The sequence below is a fragment of the Cinclus cinclus genome, chromosome 24 (assembly GCF_963662255.1).
Source record: "Cinclus cinclus chromosome 24, bCinCin1.1, whole genome shotgun sequence".
NCBI classification, from domain to species: Eukaryota; Metazoa; Chordata; class Aves; order Passeriformes; family Cinclidae; genus Cinclus; species Cinclus cinclus.
The window spans coordinates 745,848-763,694 of record NC_085069.1 but is presented as its reverse complement, the minus strand read 5'-3'; the positions used below and the strand labels follow the sequence as shown (position 1 = coordinate 763,694).

Genomic DNA, 17,847 nt, shown 5'->3' with positions numbered 1-17,847 from the left:
CAAATTAATCTTAAAACCAGCAGGATTTGGAATTTAAAATGGGAAATTCTGGGATGAAGCCAGCAGTGCCCATGGAAAAGGAGGGAAAGGCCACACCATGGAAAAAACTTCGGGATTAAACTCCACAACTGAACAATTCCATCAGTGATGATAGCCAGAAAAACAAAATAAACAGGATTTTTTAGAGGAGCTGCCAACCCCAGGCAGCTTTCCTTGTTTATCCTGCACAAAGATGAAACCAAAAACATGGAACTGTCTTGGGAAAATTGTCCCTTCTCCTAAAAAATCTATTCCTTCCAAAATTCCTGTTTGCTGCTAGGAGAGGGAAGTTCAAAGCCCATCTTGGATGGCAATGCCTGGATCAGAACTCATTAATTTAATCTGAAATATTCCACACCCATGCTGGGCTTCAGGAGCTTTAGTGGGGATTAAGTATTTCCTGGAATTGTGGGAAAACAGTGGGCCCAGTAGCATCAAAAATCTGCGTTTGGGGTCATTAATTTCTGAAGGAATTTTCCCTGGACACAGCAAATGCCAAAGAGCTCCATGGCACTGGAGAGGGCACTGAATGTCCCCGGGAAAAAATTCCAGCCATGATTTTATAAATATTTCGCATTTTAGGAATTTCTGACAATCTGACAATTTTTGTTTTCCAATTTTAGCATCATTTGGAATTGCTTTTTCTGGTAATTTCTCCTGGAGCTCTGGGGTTGAGCCACTGCTCTTCCCTTCCCATTTTTTATAAACACCCATCACCATGGGGAAAAATAATCCTGGAATCCTTGGATTTGCTCAGAGAAACTAGAATCAGTCCCAATCCCTTGGGATTTGGCACGTCCCAGTTTTAAACCTTATTTTGGGATGTGGGGAAGTCCAACCACTTCCTTCATCTCCAGCTCCACTCTCAGAGCCTGGAAATCCAGGTTTTAGTGCATTCCAGGTTGGGAATAATTCAAAATTCCTTGAGAGCTGTATTTTCCCACACATTAAATCCATTCCTGCTCCCAGGGTAGTGTCTCCCAACAAATCCCGAGCTGCTCTTTTCCCTGCAGGATTAAGGATCTTGAATTAATCCGGGATTAATTCAGCACCTGCTCCCAGTTTGTTGCAGAGAGAAGCTCAGCTTCCTACTTCTGCCTTTGCCTTTCCATGACTTTTTTGGGAAGAGCATCCCAGGAAAACTCCTCACGGAGCTCCAGCAGACCTTGGCTGGGACCAAGCTCATCCCTGAAAATTCAGGAATTAAAATCCCAGGTGCTGTCAAAAGCTGGGAGCTTCCCTCTCACCCTGCCTGGTCCTGTCCAAACACATCCAATTCCCCCTGGGAATGACCAGCAGGAGCTGATCCTGGCACTGATTTATTGGGAAATGAAGATACAGCCAGAGCTGGGAGGTGTTTCTGGTGGAATTGTTATCCCCAGTTCTGAATTTGTTTTTCCTCACTTCTGGAATTGTTATTCCCAGCTCTGGAGTTGTTATCCTCTGGAATTGTTATCCCCAGCTCCGGAACTGTAATCTTGTGGAATTGTTACCCCACAGCTCTGGAATTGTTATCCCCAGCTCTGGAGATGTTATCCTCTGGAATTATCTCCAGCCAGCGGCTCCAGGGGGGATATTCCTGCTTGGAGAAAGCCAAAGCAGGTCCCACCTGGCTCCATCTGGCAATTCCTCAGTTAATTCCCATAAGTCATCACCTGTTCTGGGCAGAGGGAATAGAGCTGGGAAAGGTTTGGATTCCCCAGATTTTCACTGTCCTTGGCCTCAGTCTCCCTTCTGTAAAACGAGAATAACATCCCAAGGAATTCTTGTATTAGAAGTGTCTCTAAGGGCTCTTCCCACCCCCAGGTGCTCCCCCAACCCAGGAGGGGTGCAGGGGGGGCAACGGCCCCAGGGTAGCCCCAGGAGCTACATCTGGCAGGGAGCCCAGATGTGTATCCCTGGGCATCCCTGGAGGGCACTTTTCCCAGAAGGAAGAACCTGGAGCAGGGGCCAGACATGCCCCGGGAATGCTGTGGGATGCTGAGCTCATCCCGAGGTTTTCCAGCATCCTTTGCTTGGTATCACCATGGAAATTATGAGCTAGGGCTCCCCCACCTTCCTAGGGCTCCCCCACATTCCCAGGGATCCCCAACCTTCCCAGGAACAGCCCCACCTCCTCTGTGGCCCCTGGGAAGGGCAGGAATTCCCAGCACCGGGATCGAGCAGCCTGAGCTGCTCTGGGTGTGCTCCCTGTTCTTACCAACCCCGACATTCCTGAAATCCTCCCACATTCCTCATTATTCCGGGAAGCGTGTAGGACTTGGATTTGTGTCCTCAGGTCACCCCCAGCCCCTGATGAGCAGGGGATCCCTGGATGTTCCCTGGACTCTCAGGGAGTCTCCTGCCCCTCCAACCCCCTCCATATCCAGGCAGGAATCTTGACCAAGATCTCAATGCTCACATTTTTCCCAGACAAAGATTTATAGATTAAAACAAAAAATCCAATTGCCATGGAAACGTGGCTCCAAGGAAGCGGGAGCTGCAATCCCACCCTGGGAAAACGTGGAGTTGTGAAAGCACCAGTTTCACCAGTTTGGCTGCCCCAAGCATGCTCTGATTTCCATGGAATTGGGTTTTAGCTCCCTGGGAGCTGTCTGGGAATGGGAAGGTGAAGCTGGAATCTGAAGGTTGATCCCAGCTGAGGACATGCAGCATTTCCAGGGAAAATCACATGCTCCAGATTTGTCCTGGTGTTTTTGCTGTTGGCTGAGCTCTGGGAGCAATCAGGGACAAGGAATTTCCTCCTGGCTAAATGTGAGATGTTCCCCCTGGGAGAAGAGGCTGTTCCCACTGGAATACAGCAGGAATGATGTCCTGGGGGTTGTGAGGGGGCTGGGTGAGCCCAACTCAGCTGGATTCAAGGGAATAAATGTATCCTGGAGAAGAGGAGGCTCAGGGGAACCTTCTGACTCTGCAACTCCTGGACAGGATTGGGGTGGGGTTGGGATTTCTCCTGGGAAAAAGGGACAGGATGAAAGGAAACGGTCTCAAGCTGCATCAAGGGAGGCTCAGGTTAGATTTACGGAAAATTCTCTCATGGAAAGGATGGTCAGACCCTGGAAGGGGCTGCTCAGGGAAGTTTGGAGTCATCCCAGCACAGAATGACACCTCCACTGTCATTTCCATTTGCTTCAGGCAGAAGGGAATGGCAGGAATGGGAGAGAAGGAAAAACAGCGTTGCCAGCAAAAGGAGACTCAGAGGGAATTTGGGATGGAGCAAAGGCTGGGAAAGAAGCAAAAGGGTGTCTGCAGTCTGATCCCAAGGGATGAGGGCACAGAGCCAACGCTTCCCTCTGGCACCTCTGAAATACCAGCCTGGAAGTGTCCAAGGCCAGGCTGGAGAGGGCTTGGAGAACCTGGGATAGGGGGAGGTGTCCCTGCCCAATGGATGGACTTTGAAGTCCCTCCTAACCCAACGCATTCCATGGTTTTGCAATTCCTATAGCATCAACTGGGATAAATTTCCAGGACAAACACCAGCTCCCAGCTACCCTGGGCTGGGACCCAAAGCTTCCCTACAGAAATTCCTGATTTATCTCCCACTTTGTGTTTATTTGGGTGCCTGCCACTTCAGCATCCCTGGGTCATGGAGAGGGAAGGGGCAGGAGCTGGGACTCCAGAGCTCCTCCAGCTCCTCCCCAGCCTGGAGAGGAGGATTTTCCCTACTCCCCCATTTCCTAGCTCCCTCCCTTCCCGAGGAGCAGGAGGTGTTGTACAACCCCACAGAGCCACTGTGCTATTTTTAGGGAACATATTGCATTTGCATCCCAAATCTGGGGCCAGATGGCTTCATGGATATTATTAAAAACCTCCTTACATAATCCAGGAGCAGGAGAAAGCACCAGGATTCCAGCCCAGGGCTGGGAAAGGTTTTGCTGGATGAACAGGATACAGGAATTCAATATTTCAGCTCCTTATTCCTATTTAATCATTGAAAAGAGGGAACAAATGTCTGGGAAGCTCTCCTGGGGGTCATCCCAGGGCAGGCAGGGATGCTCCTGCCAGGTGATGCTGCTTCCATGACCAAGGAATACAAATCCCCTTCCCACCTCAGCACCCCTTGGGAATCACGTGTGGCAGTGAAAAGAGGAGGCAGGAGAGCCAGAAGATCCAGAGCTCCATGGGTATTATCAAAAAGCTCCTTACATAATTCAGGAACAGGTGAAAGCTCTAGGATTCCAGCCCAGGGCTGGGAAAGGTTTTGCTGGATGAGCAGGATCCAGGAATTCAATATTCCAGCTCCTTGCTTGTGTCCTATTAAGCTTAATTTTTAATCATTAAAAAGACAGAACAAATGTTTGGGAAGCTCTCCTGGGGGTCATTGCAGGGCAGGCAGGGATGCTTCTGGGATGCTGCTTCCAAAATTTCTCCATGCTGGGGAAGGACTAAAAATCCCCTTCCCACCTCAGCATCCTTTGGCAATCACACATGGCAGGGAGGGGTGACCACAGGAGGAACAAGAGCCAGAAGATCCAGAGCTCCACAGATATTATTAAAAAGCTCCTTACATAATCCAGGAGCAGCAGAAAACACCAGCCAGGATTCCAGCCCAGGGCTGGGGAAGGTTTTCCTGAACAAGCAGGAGCTAGGAATTCCATATTCCAGCTCCTTGCTCCTCCCTATTAAACAAAATTTTTAATCATTAAAATGAGGGAACAAGTGTCCCATGACCTGATGATCTGGTGGGATCATCCCAGGGCAGGCAGGAATGATCTTGGGATGCTGCTTCCATGATTTCTCCATGCTGGGGAAGGAATAAAAATGTCCTTTTCACCTCAGTATCCTCTGGGAATCACAAGTAGCAGTTAAGAGGCAGGAAGGAGCAGAACCAAAATCTCCGTAAGCATCCCAGTACCTCCATAACCATCCTGGGGAGCTGCTGGCAGGAACAGGGAGTGGGGAGGGAGCAAAGATTCCCTGGAGGGGGGAAAGGAGGGATGAAGAGAGGGAGGGAGGGAGGGAGGGATGTTCCCTGCATCCAGAGCCAGGGGTGTCACCCATCTGCCAGCCTTGTTCAGCTGCTGCCCCCAGGGACTGGGATGATCCCAAATCAATCAAAACAAGGGAAAACAGCTCTGAAAGGCACAGAACCAGATCCCTCTCATCCCTCCCCAGGAGCTTTGCCACTTCCCCTGGAACATCCAGGAAAAGCTGCTGCTGATTCTGGCCTGTGGAGGAGCCAGAGGGAAGCAGAATTCCCAGGGATGAAGAGGGGTCCTGGCAGTGCTGCTGCCCCTTCAGGATAGATGGGTGGATGGATGGAGGGATGGATGGAATCCATGGATGGGTGGATGGGACTGAGATGTCCAAGGGTCCAGCCAGTTTCTGGTACGGCTGAAAGGGAGATCACAGAATCCTGGAATGGTTTGGGTTTTAAACCCATCCATTCCCACCCCTGCCGTGGGCAGGGACACCTTCCACTGTCCCAGGTTGCTCCAAGCCCATTCAGCCTGGCCTGGGACACTTCCAGGAATCCAGGGGCAGCCACTGCTGCTCCGGGCACCCTGTGCCAGGGCCTGCCCACCCTCACAGGGAACAATTCCTGCCCAGTATTCCATCCATCCCTGCCCTCTGGCAGTGGGAGCCATTCCCTGTGTCCTGTCCCTCCATCCCTTGTCTGCAGTCCCTCTCCAGCTCTCCTGGAGCCCCTTTAGGGTTTTTAGGCTCCTTTAGGCCCTGGAAGGGGCTCTGAGCTCTCCCTGGAGCTTCCCTTCTTCAGGAAAGGATGTTCCCTCTCTGTACCCTGAAGCATTGCAGCTCCTCCCTCCCTTTGTCCCCCAGCCCTGTCCCCTCCTGCTATTCTCCCTATGGAGGATTATATGGATAAATAAACGGAAATATAAGAACATTTGCATTGAGTTTTGGTGCCACCCACAGGGTATTCCCAGCTCCGGGGGGCAGCAGGAGGGGCAGGATTTCCCAGCCAACGTGGACAAACTCCAGGCAGCTCAGGCTGCTGGAATTGGGCTGGAGAGAGAGAAAACAGACCGAAATATCCATCAGTGCCAGCCTGATGGGAATTCGGGTAGGGAATTGTGGGGCTGGCACTGAAACGTTTTCAAGGAATGGGGAGAAAATAGCAAGAGGTGAAATCCAGCAACAGGATAAGAATGAGGCAGAACTGAATCCAGATGGATTGTCCAGGAGAGACAAAAAGGGAATTCCTCATCTTCTGGTCACCTCAGAGCTGACCATCAAGCCCACCGGTCACCATGGTGATGATCTATCCATCCCATTCCTTGACTTACTGAGATGGAAAACACCTTTTTAGGGAGCTATGGAGGGTAGGGCAGCTCCACTTAGCACTTCATCCCATTGCTATCCCAAACCCACCTTTCCCAGGTGCCAACATCCCATGGGAAGAGACTCCAGGAGCCCCTGACAGTGGAAATGCCACCCCCAGATCTGGTCACAGGGGGGATGGATGGGGACAGGGAAAGGAGCACCCCAGAAGTGGCTGGGATGGGAAGAGGAGCGGGAAAGGCAGGACTTGGGAGGAGTCCAGCACAGCTTGGGTTGTGTCTGGCGAGGGGAAAGCTCTGGATCTCCTCTATAAATATTCCCAGGCAAACACCAGACGGGAGTAGAACATTTCCACTAGCAGGAAAAACAGTGGGGAAAACAAAGGATGCAGACTGGAACAGGTTATCCCGGGATACCGACCCGAACTCCTCCATCTGCAGACACTGCTGCCAGGTCCCAGCCCCAGATGAGGGGACAGCCTGCAAACAAAGAGAGGCTTTGACACCTTCCCCTCAGAACCAGCTCTGACATCCCTTGGGATGTGCATTGTGAGCTGCTCCAGCCTGGAATTACAGGGAGTCTCCATGACCTGCAGGACTTGAAGGAAAAGGTTGGAAAAATGATGGAGAGAAGGCCTCAGGGGGACACCCTGGGGCTGGAGGAGCAAACTGGGGGATCCTCTGCTCACCACTGGGACCAGACTGGGACCGGATCGAGACTTTGGGTTTAGGGAGATGTTGGATGTGGGCAGAACAGGGAAAAATGGGATCCTTCCCTGGAAGTGACAATTCCAAGAGAGTTGAAGGTCCCCTGGGTCGATCCAAGGTGAGAAGATCCCAAGGAAGAGCAGAGCTGGCTCAAAGCCCTTTTTCTCCAGGCATGGATTCCATGCAAGAGGAAATGGCTTCCAGCTGTGCCAGGGCTGGCTTAGGTTGGATACTGGGATAATTCCTTCATGGAAAGGCTTGTCCAGTGGTGGAGTCCCTGTTCCTGCAGGGACTTAAATCCATGTGGATGTGGCACCTGGGGACAGGAGCCAGTGGTGGCCTTGGCAGTGATGGGGGATACTGGATTCATCTCAGAGGGCTTTTCCAACCTGAACAATTCCATAACTCTGCATTCCAAGCCATCTTACCTCACAAAGACCAGGAATTCTGCCTCCCCTGCCTGGCACATTTTGGGATGGTTAACATCACCTGTCTCTCTCCCCTCCCCAGACATCCCCATTTTCCTACCCTTACCCTGAACTTCCACGGACAGAAAAGAGACTTTTCCATCCACAAACTCCTTCACTTCCCACTGCTCCCACTCCAAAATATCTGAGCAGCTTTTCATGTGGGATCCCCTGTCACTTGGCCAAACACTGCACACGACTCATCTCTTTTCCTGGAGTAGCAGCTGTGGAAAATCAAAACCACAAAACAAATATTCCAACAGCTCCACCTCACACAGGCACAGCCCCTTCCCCAGGGGATTCCCTGGCAGTGCTGGACGTGGCAAAATCCCAAACTCACCCAGCCAGCCCCATTTGTGCCCAGGGATTGGTGACACTGCTCCACCCGAGCTCAGGGGTTCAGCACTGTCCCCAGTGTGTCCCAGCCCAGCTCTGTCCCCAGCCCAGCTCTGTCCCCAGTCTGTCCCAGCTCAGCTCTGTCCCCAGCCCAGCTCTGTCCCCAGTCTGTCCCAGCTCAGCTCTGTCCCCAGCCCAGCTCTGTCCCCAGCCCAGCTCTGTCCCCAGTCTGTCCCAGCTCAGCTCTGTCCCCAGCCCAGCTCTGTCCCCAGCCCAGCTCTGTCCCCAGTCTGTCCCAGCTCAGCTCTGTCCCCAGCCCAGCTCTGTCCCCAGCCCAGCTCTGTCCCCAGTCTGTCCCAGCTCAGCTCTGTCCCCAGCCCAGCTCTGTCCCCAGTCTGTCCCAGCCCAGCTCTGTCCCCAGCCCAGCTCTGTCCCCAGTCTGTCCCAGCTCAGCTCTGTCCCCAGCCCAGCTCTGTCCCCAGTCTGTCCCAGCTCAGCTCTGTCCCCAGCCCAGCTCTGTCCCCAGCCCAGCTCTGTCCCCAGTCTGTCCCAGCTCAGCTCTGTCCCCAGCCCAGCTCTGTCCCCAGCCCAGCTCTGTCCCCAGTCTGTCCCAGCTCAGCTCTGTCCCCAGCCCAGCTCTGTCCCCAGTCTGTCCCAGCTCAGCTCTGTCCCCAGCCCAGCTCTGTCCCCAGTCTGTCCCAGCTCAGCTCTGTCCCCAGCCCAGCACTGTCCCCAGTCTGTCCCAGCCCAGCTCTGTCCCCAGCCCAGCACTGTCCCCAGTCTGTCCCAGCTCAGCTCTGTCCCCAGCCCAGCACTGTCCCATCTGTCCCAGCCCAGCTCTGTCCCCAGCCCAGCACTGTCCCCAGCTCTGTCCCCAGCCCAGCACTGTCCCCAGTCTGTCCCAGCTCAGCTCTGTCCCCAGCCCAGCACTGTCCCCAGTCTGTCCCAGCCCAGCTCTGTCCCCAGCCCAGCACTGTCCCATCTGTCCCAGCCCAGCACTGTCCCCAGTCTGTCCCAGCTCAGCTCTGTCCCCAGCCCAGCTCTGTCCCCAGTCTGTCCCAGCCCAGCTCTGTCCCCAGCCCAGCACTGTCCCCAGTCTGTCCCAGCTCAGCTCTGTCCCCAGCCCAGCACTGTCCCCAGTCTGTCCCAGCCCAGCTCTGTCCCCAGCCCAGCACTGTCCCATCTGTCCCAGCCCAGCACTGTCCCCAGTCTGTCCCAGCTCAGCTCTGTCCCCAGCCCAGCTCTGTCCCCAGTCTGTCCCAGCTCAGCTCTGTCCCCAGCCCAGCACTGTCTCCAGTCTGTCCCAGCCCAGCTCTGTCCCCAGCCCAGCACTGTCCCCAGCTCTGTCCCCAGCCCAGCACTGTCCCCAGTCTGTCCCAGCTCAGCTCTGTCCCCAGCCCAGCTCTGTCCCCAGTCTGTCCCAGCCCAGCTCTGTCTCCAGCCCAGCACTGTCCCATCTGTCCCAACCCAGCACTGTCCCCAGTCTGTCCCAGGCAGGACATGGCACATCCTACAGGGCCAGAACAGGAGGAAGCATTGGGAATGTGGCCTGGGGGACACAGGGAAGATGCCCGGGGCAGAACAGGTCACCCGTGGCTCCTGTCACTGTCTCTAGGGTGCCAGGCAGCTGTGCCCACAGCCCTGGAGAGGCCACCAAGGCCAGCCCCACAGCCCCTCTGAGGGACTGTCCCCAGCTGTCCCTAAAGCACACGGAGGATCAGCTTCCCTCACTCCATGGAGGGACAACAGCAGGAAAAAGGCTGAATCCATGGATTTGGTGCCTTTCCCAAACCCAGACCCATCCTCCTCCCCCTGCCCCCCTTGCATTGCCCCTCTTTGTCCCCAGCTGGGTCCCCCCACACCCACAGATTCCTTCCTCCCCTCCATCCCCTCCTCCAGGGAGCCCTTGGAAGCAGCTCAGTTATCCCCTCAGAGCAGAGTATTTAATATTCCAGAGCTAGTTATTTGTCCCTCCAGAACAGATTCTTTACTCCTCTAGAGCAAATTATTGATTCCTTCAGAGCAGATAATTTAATATTTCAGAGCAGATTATTTGTTCCTTCAGAAAAGATTATTTATTCCTTCAGAGCTGTTTATTTGCTCCTCCAAAGCTGATTTTTTTCCTTCAAAGCCAATTTTTTACGCCTCCAGATCAGATTATTTAACACTCCAGACAAGATGTTTTTTCCTCCAGACCAGTTTTTTCTGTCCCTCCAGAGCAAATTCTTTGCTCCCCCAACATAGATTATTTAATATTCCAGAGCAGATTATTTATTGCTTCAGAGAAAATTATTTACTGCTTCAGAGCAGATTCTTTATTCCTCCAGAGCAGTTTGTTTGTCCTTCGGAGCAGATTCTTTGCTCTTTCCAAGCTGTTTATTTATTCCTCCAGAGCAGATTGTTTAATATTCCAGAACAGATTCTTTGTTCCTCCAGGGCAAATTCTTTGTTCCCCTGGAACAGACTCGTTGTCCCTTTAGAGCAGACTGTTTAATATTCCAGAACAGATCATTTATTCCTCCAGAGCAGATTTTTGTTCCTCCAGAGCAGATTCTTGGCTCCTCCTAAGATGATTATTTAATATTCCAGAGCAGAGTCTTTGTCCTTTCAGAACAGACCTTTTTCAGAGCATGTTCTTTGCTCCCCCAGAACAGATTATTTCATTTTCCAGATCAGATTATTTTGCTCCTCCAGAGCTGCCCCAAGCAATGCTGGTTTAAGAAAAGACTGCCAGGTCCTGCTGTTGCTCAGCACAATTCAAACTCTTCCAGAGCCTCTCCAGCAGGGAAAACCTTTCCCACACCCTCCTCAGCACCAGGAATACAGGAATTGCCCTCGGGAAGCACCTGGGAGGTCTCAGGCACCAACTGGACAAAACGAAAGCAAAAGATAATCCCTAAATCAAAGGGATTAATCCAATTATATTTAATTAGCCTTTGGGAAAGACTTTTATCTCCAAAGCTTTTCCGAGCCCTGAAATCTCCTGGGGTCTCCTTGGGATTGATTAAAATGCTCTGAGCTCCTGCAGGAAGGAAATGGAGCCACCCAGAGAAGGGTTGGGATCAGGGAATGACCTGGATGATTCCCAAGGGAAACCAGAGCATCCCCACACCTCACCTGAGGCTCTGAGGCCTCGCTTCCAGTGCTTGGGAAAAGCAGGAACAAAATGTTTGCAAACACCTTTAGAGCTGCTGGGACAGGGAACAGCCCCAGACTTTGTCACCTTGGTGGCACCACCCCAAATTCCAAGGTTTTTCCCATCTTTTCCCATGTATTTCCAAGTATTCCTGCTATTCTGAGGGTTCCTATTTCAGCTGCGGGCATTTGACAGCAACAAAGCTCCAAGGAAAGCTGGTAATGCAGATTTCATTTGAATGCCTCATCCATTGGTTTTTAGGGCCTTATCTTGGCTTCTCCAGATTCCCAAAGCAAGAGGGTTTGGATTCCTTTGGGTTTGCCTTCAAGGAACATTTCCTTGAATTTATTTTTTTTTTGTTTTCCTTTTCTTTTTTGAAGTAGGCTTTTGAAGCATTCACAGCCCTGGAAGGATTTCCCTGCATTTGATTTGTGCTCACAGCCTTTGGCTGAACAAAATTCTGGGACAATTCCAGAGAGGAGAAATTCCAGGGAAACTTCCAGGGCCTAACGGGGCTCCAGGAGAGCTGGAGAGGGACTGGGGACAAGGGATGGAGGGACAGGACAAGGAGGAATGGCTCCCACTACCTGGGTCAGGGACGGATGGGAATTTGGGAAGAAATTCCTGGTTAGGAGGGTGGGCAGGGGCTGGGATGGAATTCCCAGAGAAGTAGTTTTGGTTAAAAATCAGCTGGGAAAAGCCACCCCCAGGAGCCCCAGCAAGAAAATCCTGCTTCCTGAAGAGGCTGGGCATTCCCAGGCAGCAGTGACTGGGAAAATCCCTCCAAATCCAGAGGCTCAAGGTTGTTCATCCTTCTGAAAATGGGAATAAATGGGACCAAAAGGAAAAGGGGCCTGGGACAGGAATAACCCAGAGGGGCTCAGGCCAGGAGAAGTCATTGGTTTCTACAGAATAGTAAAATCTGCTCTTGGATCAGCCCAGCCAAGGCAGGGGCACCTTTAGGGGGCTGCTTGATGTCACCTAAAATGTGCTGTGTCCTTTTCCTGAGGAGAGCCAGGATTCCTGAATTAGCCAGGATTCCTGAGTTAGCCAGGATTTCCTGAACCAGCCAGAATTCCCTGAATTAGCCAGGATTCCTAAATTAGCCAGAATTCATGAATTAGCCAAAATTCCTGAATTAACCAGGATTCCCTGAATTTGCCAGGATTTTCTGGATTAGCCAGGATTTTTGAATTAGTCTGGATTCCCTGGGTCAGCCAGGATTTTCTGAACCAGCCAGAATTCCCTGAACTACTCAGCATTCCCAGGGAGAACAGGTCCACAGCTGCCACCTCCCAGCAGCCCCTGGTGACCAGAGCAGCCCCCAAATCATTCTTCCACTACAAATTTATTAATATTTGATTGAGCAGCACCAAAGCCCTGGGAGGAGCAGCAGCTCAAAGGTTACTCAGGGTTTGGGTCTTTGAGGTTGTCACAAACCCCACAAACGCCTGGTTTTGGGAATTGCTCTCCAGGACCTCTGGAATCCTCCTGGAGCTGGGGAGAGCCAAGGCAGGGCTTGGAAAGCAATTTTGGCTCTGTTGTGATGGAACAGGAGCTGATGTTCCCATGTGCCCAGGGATTTGTAGGAGCTGCTCCAGACTTGGATTGCCTCTGGGATTGGTGGTGTGGGATGAGTGGAATTTCTGGGAGGGATATTTTCCTTCAAATCCAAAGATTTTTTGGATTTAATAAACAGGGGAATGTTAATTTATAGCCACTTTTGGATTTCTAAGCCAAAAAGAGGCGATTTTTTTAGCCATCAGAAGCAGGTTTGGCATCTGGGAGAGAGCAGGAGCCTGGAATTTCCTACAAGGGGTTTCCTCAGCAGGCAGTGAGGGAAGTCATGGGAAAACATTCCCATGTTTTGTCCATCAACCCCTCTGGTCTCCAGGATGAGCTGGAAGCTGAGGCCTGGCCAAGAGCTGCTCTAAGGAATCTTCAGCCCATCCTGGTGCACTCAGCACATCTTGGAGCATCCTCTGACCTGGGCTGGGCACTTGAACAGCCAGAATTTTAAAAAGATAATACAGAAAATGGGAATCCCAATGGTTTGCTGCAGGAATTTAATCTCCTGCTTTTCCAGCAGCAAGGTACCTTGATGTGGCTGGGAAACTGCTCCAATTCCTGCCTCCTGCTGCAGAATCCCAGATTTTTAGGGATTGGAAAGGACTTTGAGGATCCTCCAGTGCCACCCACCCTGGGCAGGGACACCTTCCACTGTCCCAGGCTGCTCCAGCCCTACCCGGCCTGGCCTTGGGCACTTCCAGGGATCCAGGGGATCCCCATCTCCCTGGAAACCTGTGCCAGCCTCCCAGTGACAGTGAAGACAGGAACTCAGTGGGAAGGAAAAACCCAACTCCTTCCATGCTATGGATGTCCCTCTGCCCACGTCCCTCTGTCTGTGGAACACCACGATCCCACCCCATGCCCCTTGGAGAGCCCAGCCAGGGCCAGGCCATCGAGTTCCTGTTGAATTCTGAACACAATGAAATGATTATGCAAATATTTGGAAATAATCAACTCCTCCCTCACCTCGGCAGAGCTGAGTGAGGTGTTGCTGTGGCAACAGCCACTTTCAATACCAGAGCTCCCATTTGGGATGCTGGTGGTGTCTAGGGAGCCCCTGGATCCAGGACAGGCTGTCCAAGCTGCTGAGGGGATGTGGGAAAGCATAAGGCTCCTGTTGGAAGGACAAGATCCATGTTCTACCAGCTCTGAGGGCAAGCAGGTCCACTTGGGCCTGTGGGAACATGGCCAAGGCTCCTTGGAATGAGCCTAGGAGCTTCTCCTTCATCACTTCACCAAATCAAAGCCCTGTTTATGGAGTTTTTCCTTGAATCCTGTAAAATCCCGGGTTTAAAGAGACCTCCGTAACTCTCAGTGCAATCCAAGCCCAGAATGTCAGCCCAGGTCCAGAGACATGAGAGTCCAAAATCAAACCAGGTCCAGGAGAATCCAACATAACGCAGATCCAGGAACAGGAGACTCCAATATCAACTCAGATCCTGGGACATAAGAATCCAACTCTAAACCAGGTCCAGGGACATGAGATTTCCTCCTTGAGCCTCTAACCTTGAGCTAGGTTTCAATTCAGTCTGGGTGGGATGGGCAGTGATGGGCTTGTGGGGGGCAGGAGGCACCAGAGAAAGTTGAACTTCACAGGATCCTCCCACAAAGTCAGCTCTGAACTCCAGAGACACCACAAGCACCACCACTTGAGGTTGTTTTTTCTCCCCCAGGCCCACAGCCAGGACAGGCTTCCAGTGCCTTTGGCACACTCAGGGCTTGGGAGGTGTTTGAAGGAGGGAGCAGAGCAACAGCTGCCATCCCACCCCTCCTCTGGATGGAGCTGATGCTAATGGGTGTGGAAGAACCACACTGGAAAACTCCTCCATCAGCTTTTTGCCTCCCAGTTTTTATCCTCACTTATTTACTGTTCCTATTTTTTTTTGTCTCCTGTGCAATGTGAGGCTGATTGATCCCCCTGAGACTGATCCTTTCCCAGAATCACAGGGATGGAAAAGCCCAGCACATTCCCAGCTGGATCCTCCTGCAAGGCTCTCCAAAGGGCAGCACCAAAAAAGCAGCAAAGTGGGAATAGTGGGACACCAGGCCTCGGTCTCCTTGGAGAAACTCACAGGGGTCCTGTCCTGTGAGGAAAGGCTGGGAAAGATGGGCATGTTCACCCTGAAAAGCTCCAGGGAGAGCTCAGAGTCTCTTCCAGGGCCTAAAGGGGCTCCCGGAGAGCTGGAGAGGGACTGGGGACAAGGGATGGAGGGACAGGACACAGGGAATGGCTCCCACTGCCAGAGGGCAGGGATGGATGGAATACTGGGCAGGAATTGTTCCCTGTGAGGGTGGGCAGGCCCTGGCACAGGGTGCCCAGAGCAGCAGTGGCTGCCCCTGGATTCCTGGAAGTGTCCCAGGCCAGGCTGGACAGACCTTGGAGCAGCCTGGGATTCTACAATATGAGACCCCAATGGGGCTGAGCACAAAGCTCCCGGTGCTCACCAGCTCTGGGGTGTCCCCAAGCCATCCCTGGGTGGTTTCCTGTCCCCACAGGTCCCCCAGAGCAGCTCTGTCTTCCTTGAGAGACCTCTCCCTGTGGGAGATGAAACCCTGAAGTGGAGGTTGCTCCTCCTGCTCCCACCCCATTGTGAGCCTGTTTTACCTTCAAAAGGACAAGACCTCAAATCCATTCCCTGAGTGAGGAATGATTACCCCAAATCTCTGTGTCCCCCTCACCTGGGCCAGACCAGGCTGATTTGAAGCAAGAGCTGAAATCTGGGAGCAAAGCTTCTCTAAAAGCCTGTGCAGCTTGGAATGGCTGATGTGTTTGGAAGAGTCAAATACGACAGAAAGAGAAGGGAACTGGGAACAAACAGAGCCAAATCCCCTCTGTGCCCCGAGCAGGAGTTTGAGAGTTGCTGGAGGGGGTGACAGAGCCACAGTGACACCAACCTGAAGTGAGATTTCCTCCTCTCCCTTCCCTGATCCCCAAAACAACCACAGCTCATCCTGGATGAGTCTCCCCACAGGGCTCTGCCACACAACCACAGCTCCTGCAAGTTTTGCAGTGTTTTTGCTTGTTTTCTTTTTTGGATGCTTCGTTTCAAAAGTCACCGTGGACTCAGGAAAGCTGCAGCCACCACTGCTGGGCACTGGTAAGGGCACCTGTGACTGGGTGGCCCTGGTGGCACTGTCCCCATCCTGTCTCCCACCCTCCTGTCCATCCTTTTTGCAGCAGATTCATTAAAGGATCTGGCACCAGAGCTCCCAGCAACTCCACATCCACTCCAGGAACTGCATCCCAATCCAGGGGACCTGGGGACATCCCACAGCCCACCTCTCCTGCTCAGCACCTCCTGCTCCAGGACCAATCAGTTCCAGCTCCTCTGGAGATGCTCAGCCCAGCTGGGTTCATTCCTAGACAGATTCCATTCATCCCAAATGCTCCAAAGCCAAGGAACCCAGTCCTTAGTCTACCCAGACAGCCCTAGCCCAGCAAACACAACTCTCAGGGCAGCAAATATTCCCAAATTCCAAGGAGAGGGAAAACCCAGAGAGCAGCTGGAGTCCACCTTGAACACGGCCTCTCAAAAATGCCTTTCCAGGAAAGAGGAATCTGCTGGAGCCTCTGAAGACATCCCCACACTCCTGTCACCCATAAATGCCACCCTTTCCCGGGACCGGCAGTGCCATTCCTGCCTGGCATCCCAAACTTTGCGGCTGGGACACCCAAGCCCAGCACTCCCCAAAATTCTGGTCCCAAGGGGCCACCACAAACCCTGGGAAGAAAAGTGACACATCCTGGACTGACCAGGCTCTTGTTCCCAGAGCTGGCTTAGACATTGTCTGGGAAGGATGGGATGGGGATGGGGATGGGATGGGTTTTTCCAAGGAAATCACCAGAGGAAGAGGAAGCTCTTACCTGTTTCTCCCCAGATGGGCAGATACTCGTCCTGCTGAATGTCCAGCATGATTTCCAGGCCATTCCCTGTGCCCCCCTTCACCGTGGTGAGGAGAGGCCGCCCCTCCTCTCCTGAGTTAAACATGTAGCATTTCCCATATTTTGTAAACACCTGTGGGGATAAAAGAGAGGCATGAGGGAATATTTCCCACATGTTCAACACGCATTCCCAATCAGCAAAGGGACAGGAAACAGACACAAGCTGCAGGTCAGGGAGAAACAATCACATAAATATCCACACAAATATCCTCAGAAATACCCACAGAAATCCATCCAGGTTTAGTCACTTGTTTAATCATTGTGTTCTCCTTATGGAAAATAAAAGAGGGAAGAGAGAAAGGAAAAGCTGTTTGGAGGGACAGTTTGAAAGCTCCTGGAGTCGTTCCAGTCAGTCCAAGTTCTGACAGACACACACTGGCCTCAAGCTCCTGCTAAAAATCTATACAATTCCCTGATTTTGGGTGGAGTCTCAGCCCATCCATGTCATGGGAATGCTCTCTTGGCATTAAAACCCCAATATGCCCTTAATTCCTGCCTCTGCCACTGCTTGGAAAACAGGAAGAGTTCAAAACATTTGAGGAAATGAGGGAAGATTTCCTCCATCAGTTTGCTCTTCTTCAGACTTATTTTGGGAGTATTCCTGATAGAAATTCCTGACAAAGCCCAGGTAGAGCTTCCAGGTACCACCAGCACTGCCAAGCAGGGGGAACATTAGTGCCCAACAGGGGTGGACATGGCGCTCCATGAGAGAGAGACATGAGGAACATGGGATTTCCAGTGGGAGAACACAGGCCTTCCAGTGGGATGGACATGGGTTTCCCAGTGGGATAACACAGATTTTCCAGTGGGTAAATCAGATTTCCCAGTAGGATCACACAGATTTCCCAGTGGGATCACACAGATTTCCCGGTGGGATCACACAGATTTCCCAGTAGGATCACACAGATTTCCCAGTAGGATCACACAGATTTCCCAGTGGGAACCCAACACTCCTGGTGGGCAGCAGAAATGTCACATCTTTGCTGGTGGGGACACTCAGGGCCCGAGCTCAGCTCAGGCTCAGCTGTCCCCCTTGAGTGGGAAAACTCCCAGAAACCCCAGATTTAACCCAAATCAATCCCTCCTCTGCCCTGCACTGACAGCCTGGGGACATCCAGAACTGCTTCCTGGGATAAAGACCCCAGAAAGCCCAGTCTGGAAACCAGTACCAACCAGTAAACCCCAGCAATGAGCACTTGGAGCATGAGGAGCCAGTGCAGCTCCAGTCCCTCTGGAATCTCTCCCACATTTGTTGAGCTCATTTGACCCCCAAGATGAGTCAGAAACCCAAACAGAAGCTGGAGCCAGCAGCGATTTATTCCCTCAAATATTGACATATCCTGACTAATCCCAGCACCAGGGAAGCAGGTGAGATAGGAAATAATATTTGAATTCAAATAGGAAGTG

The 17,847-nt window shown here is 52.2% G+C and overlaps 1 protein-coding gene across 1 annotated transcript in view; it reads right to left on the bottom strand.

Annotated features, from left to right (window-relative positions):
• Positions 1 to 17,847, bottom strand: part of LOC134053040 (acid-sensing ion channel 2) — a 391,047-nt gene that overhangs the window by 26,899 nt on the left and 346,301 nt on the right. The window contains exon 2 of the mRNA XM_062507831.1: positions 16,363 to 16,513. Coding sequence (XP_062363815.1) covers positions 16,363 to 16,513 — 151 coding nt within the window. The remainder of the gene's footprint in view (positions 1 to 16,362; positions 16,514 to 17,847) is intronic.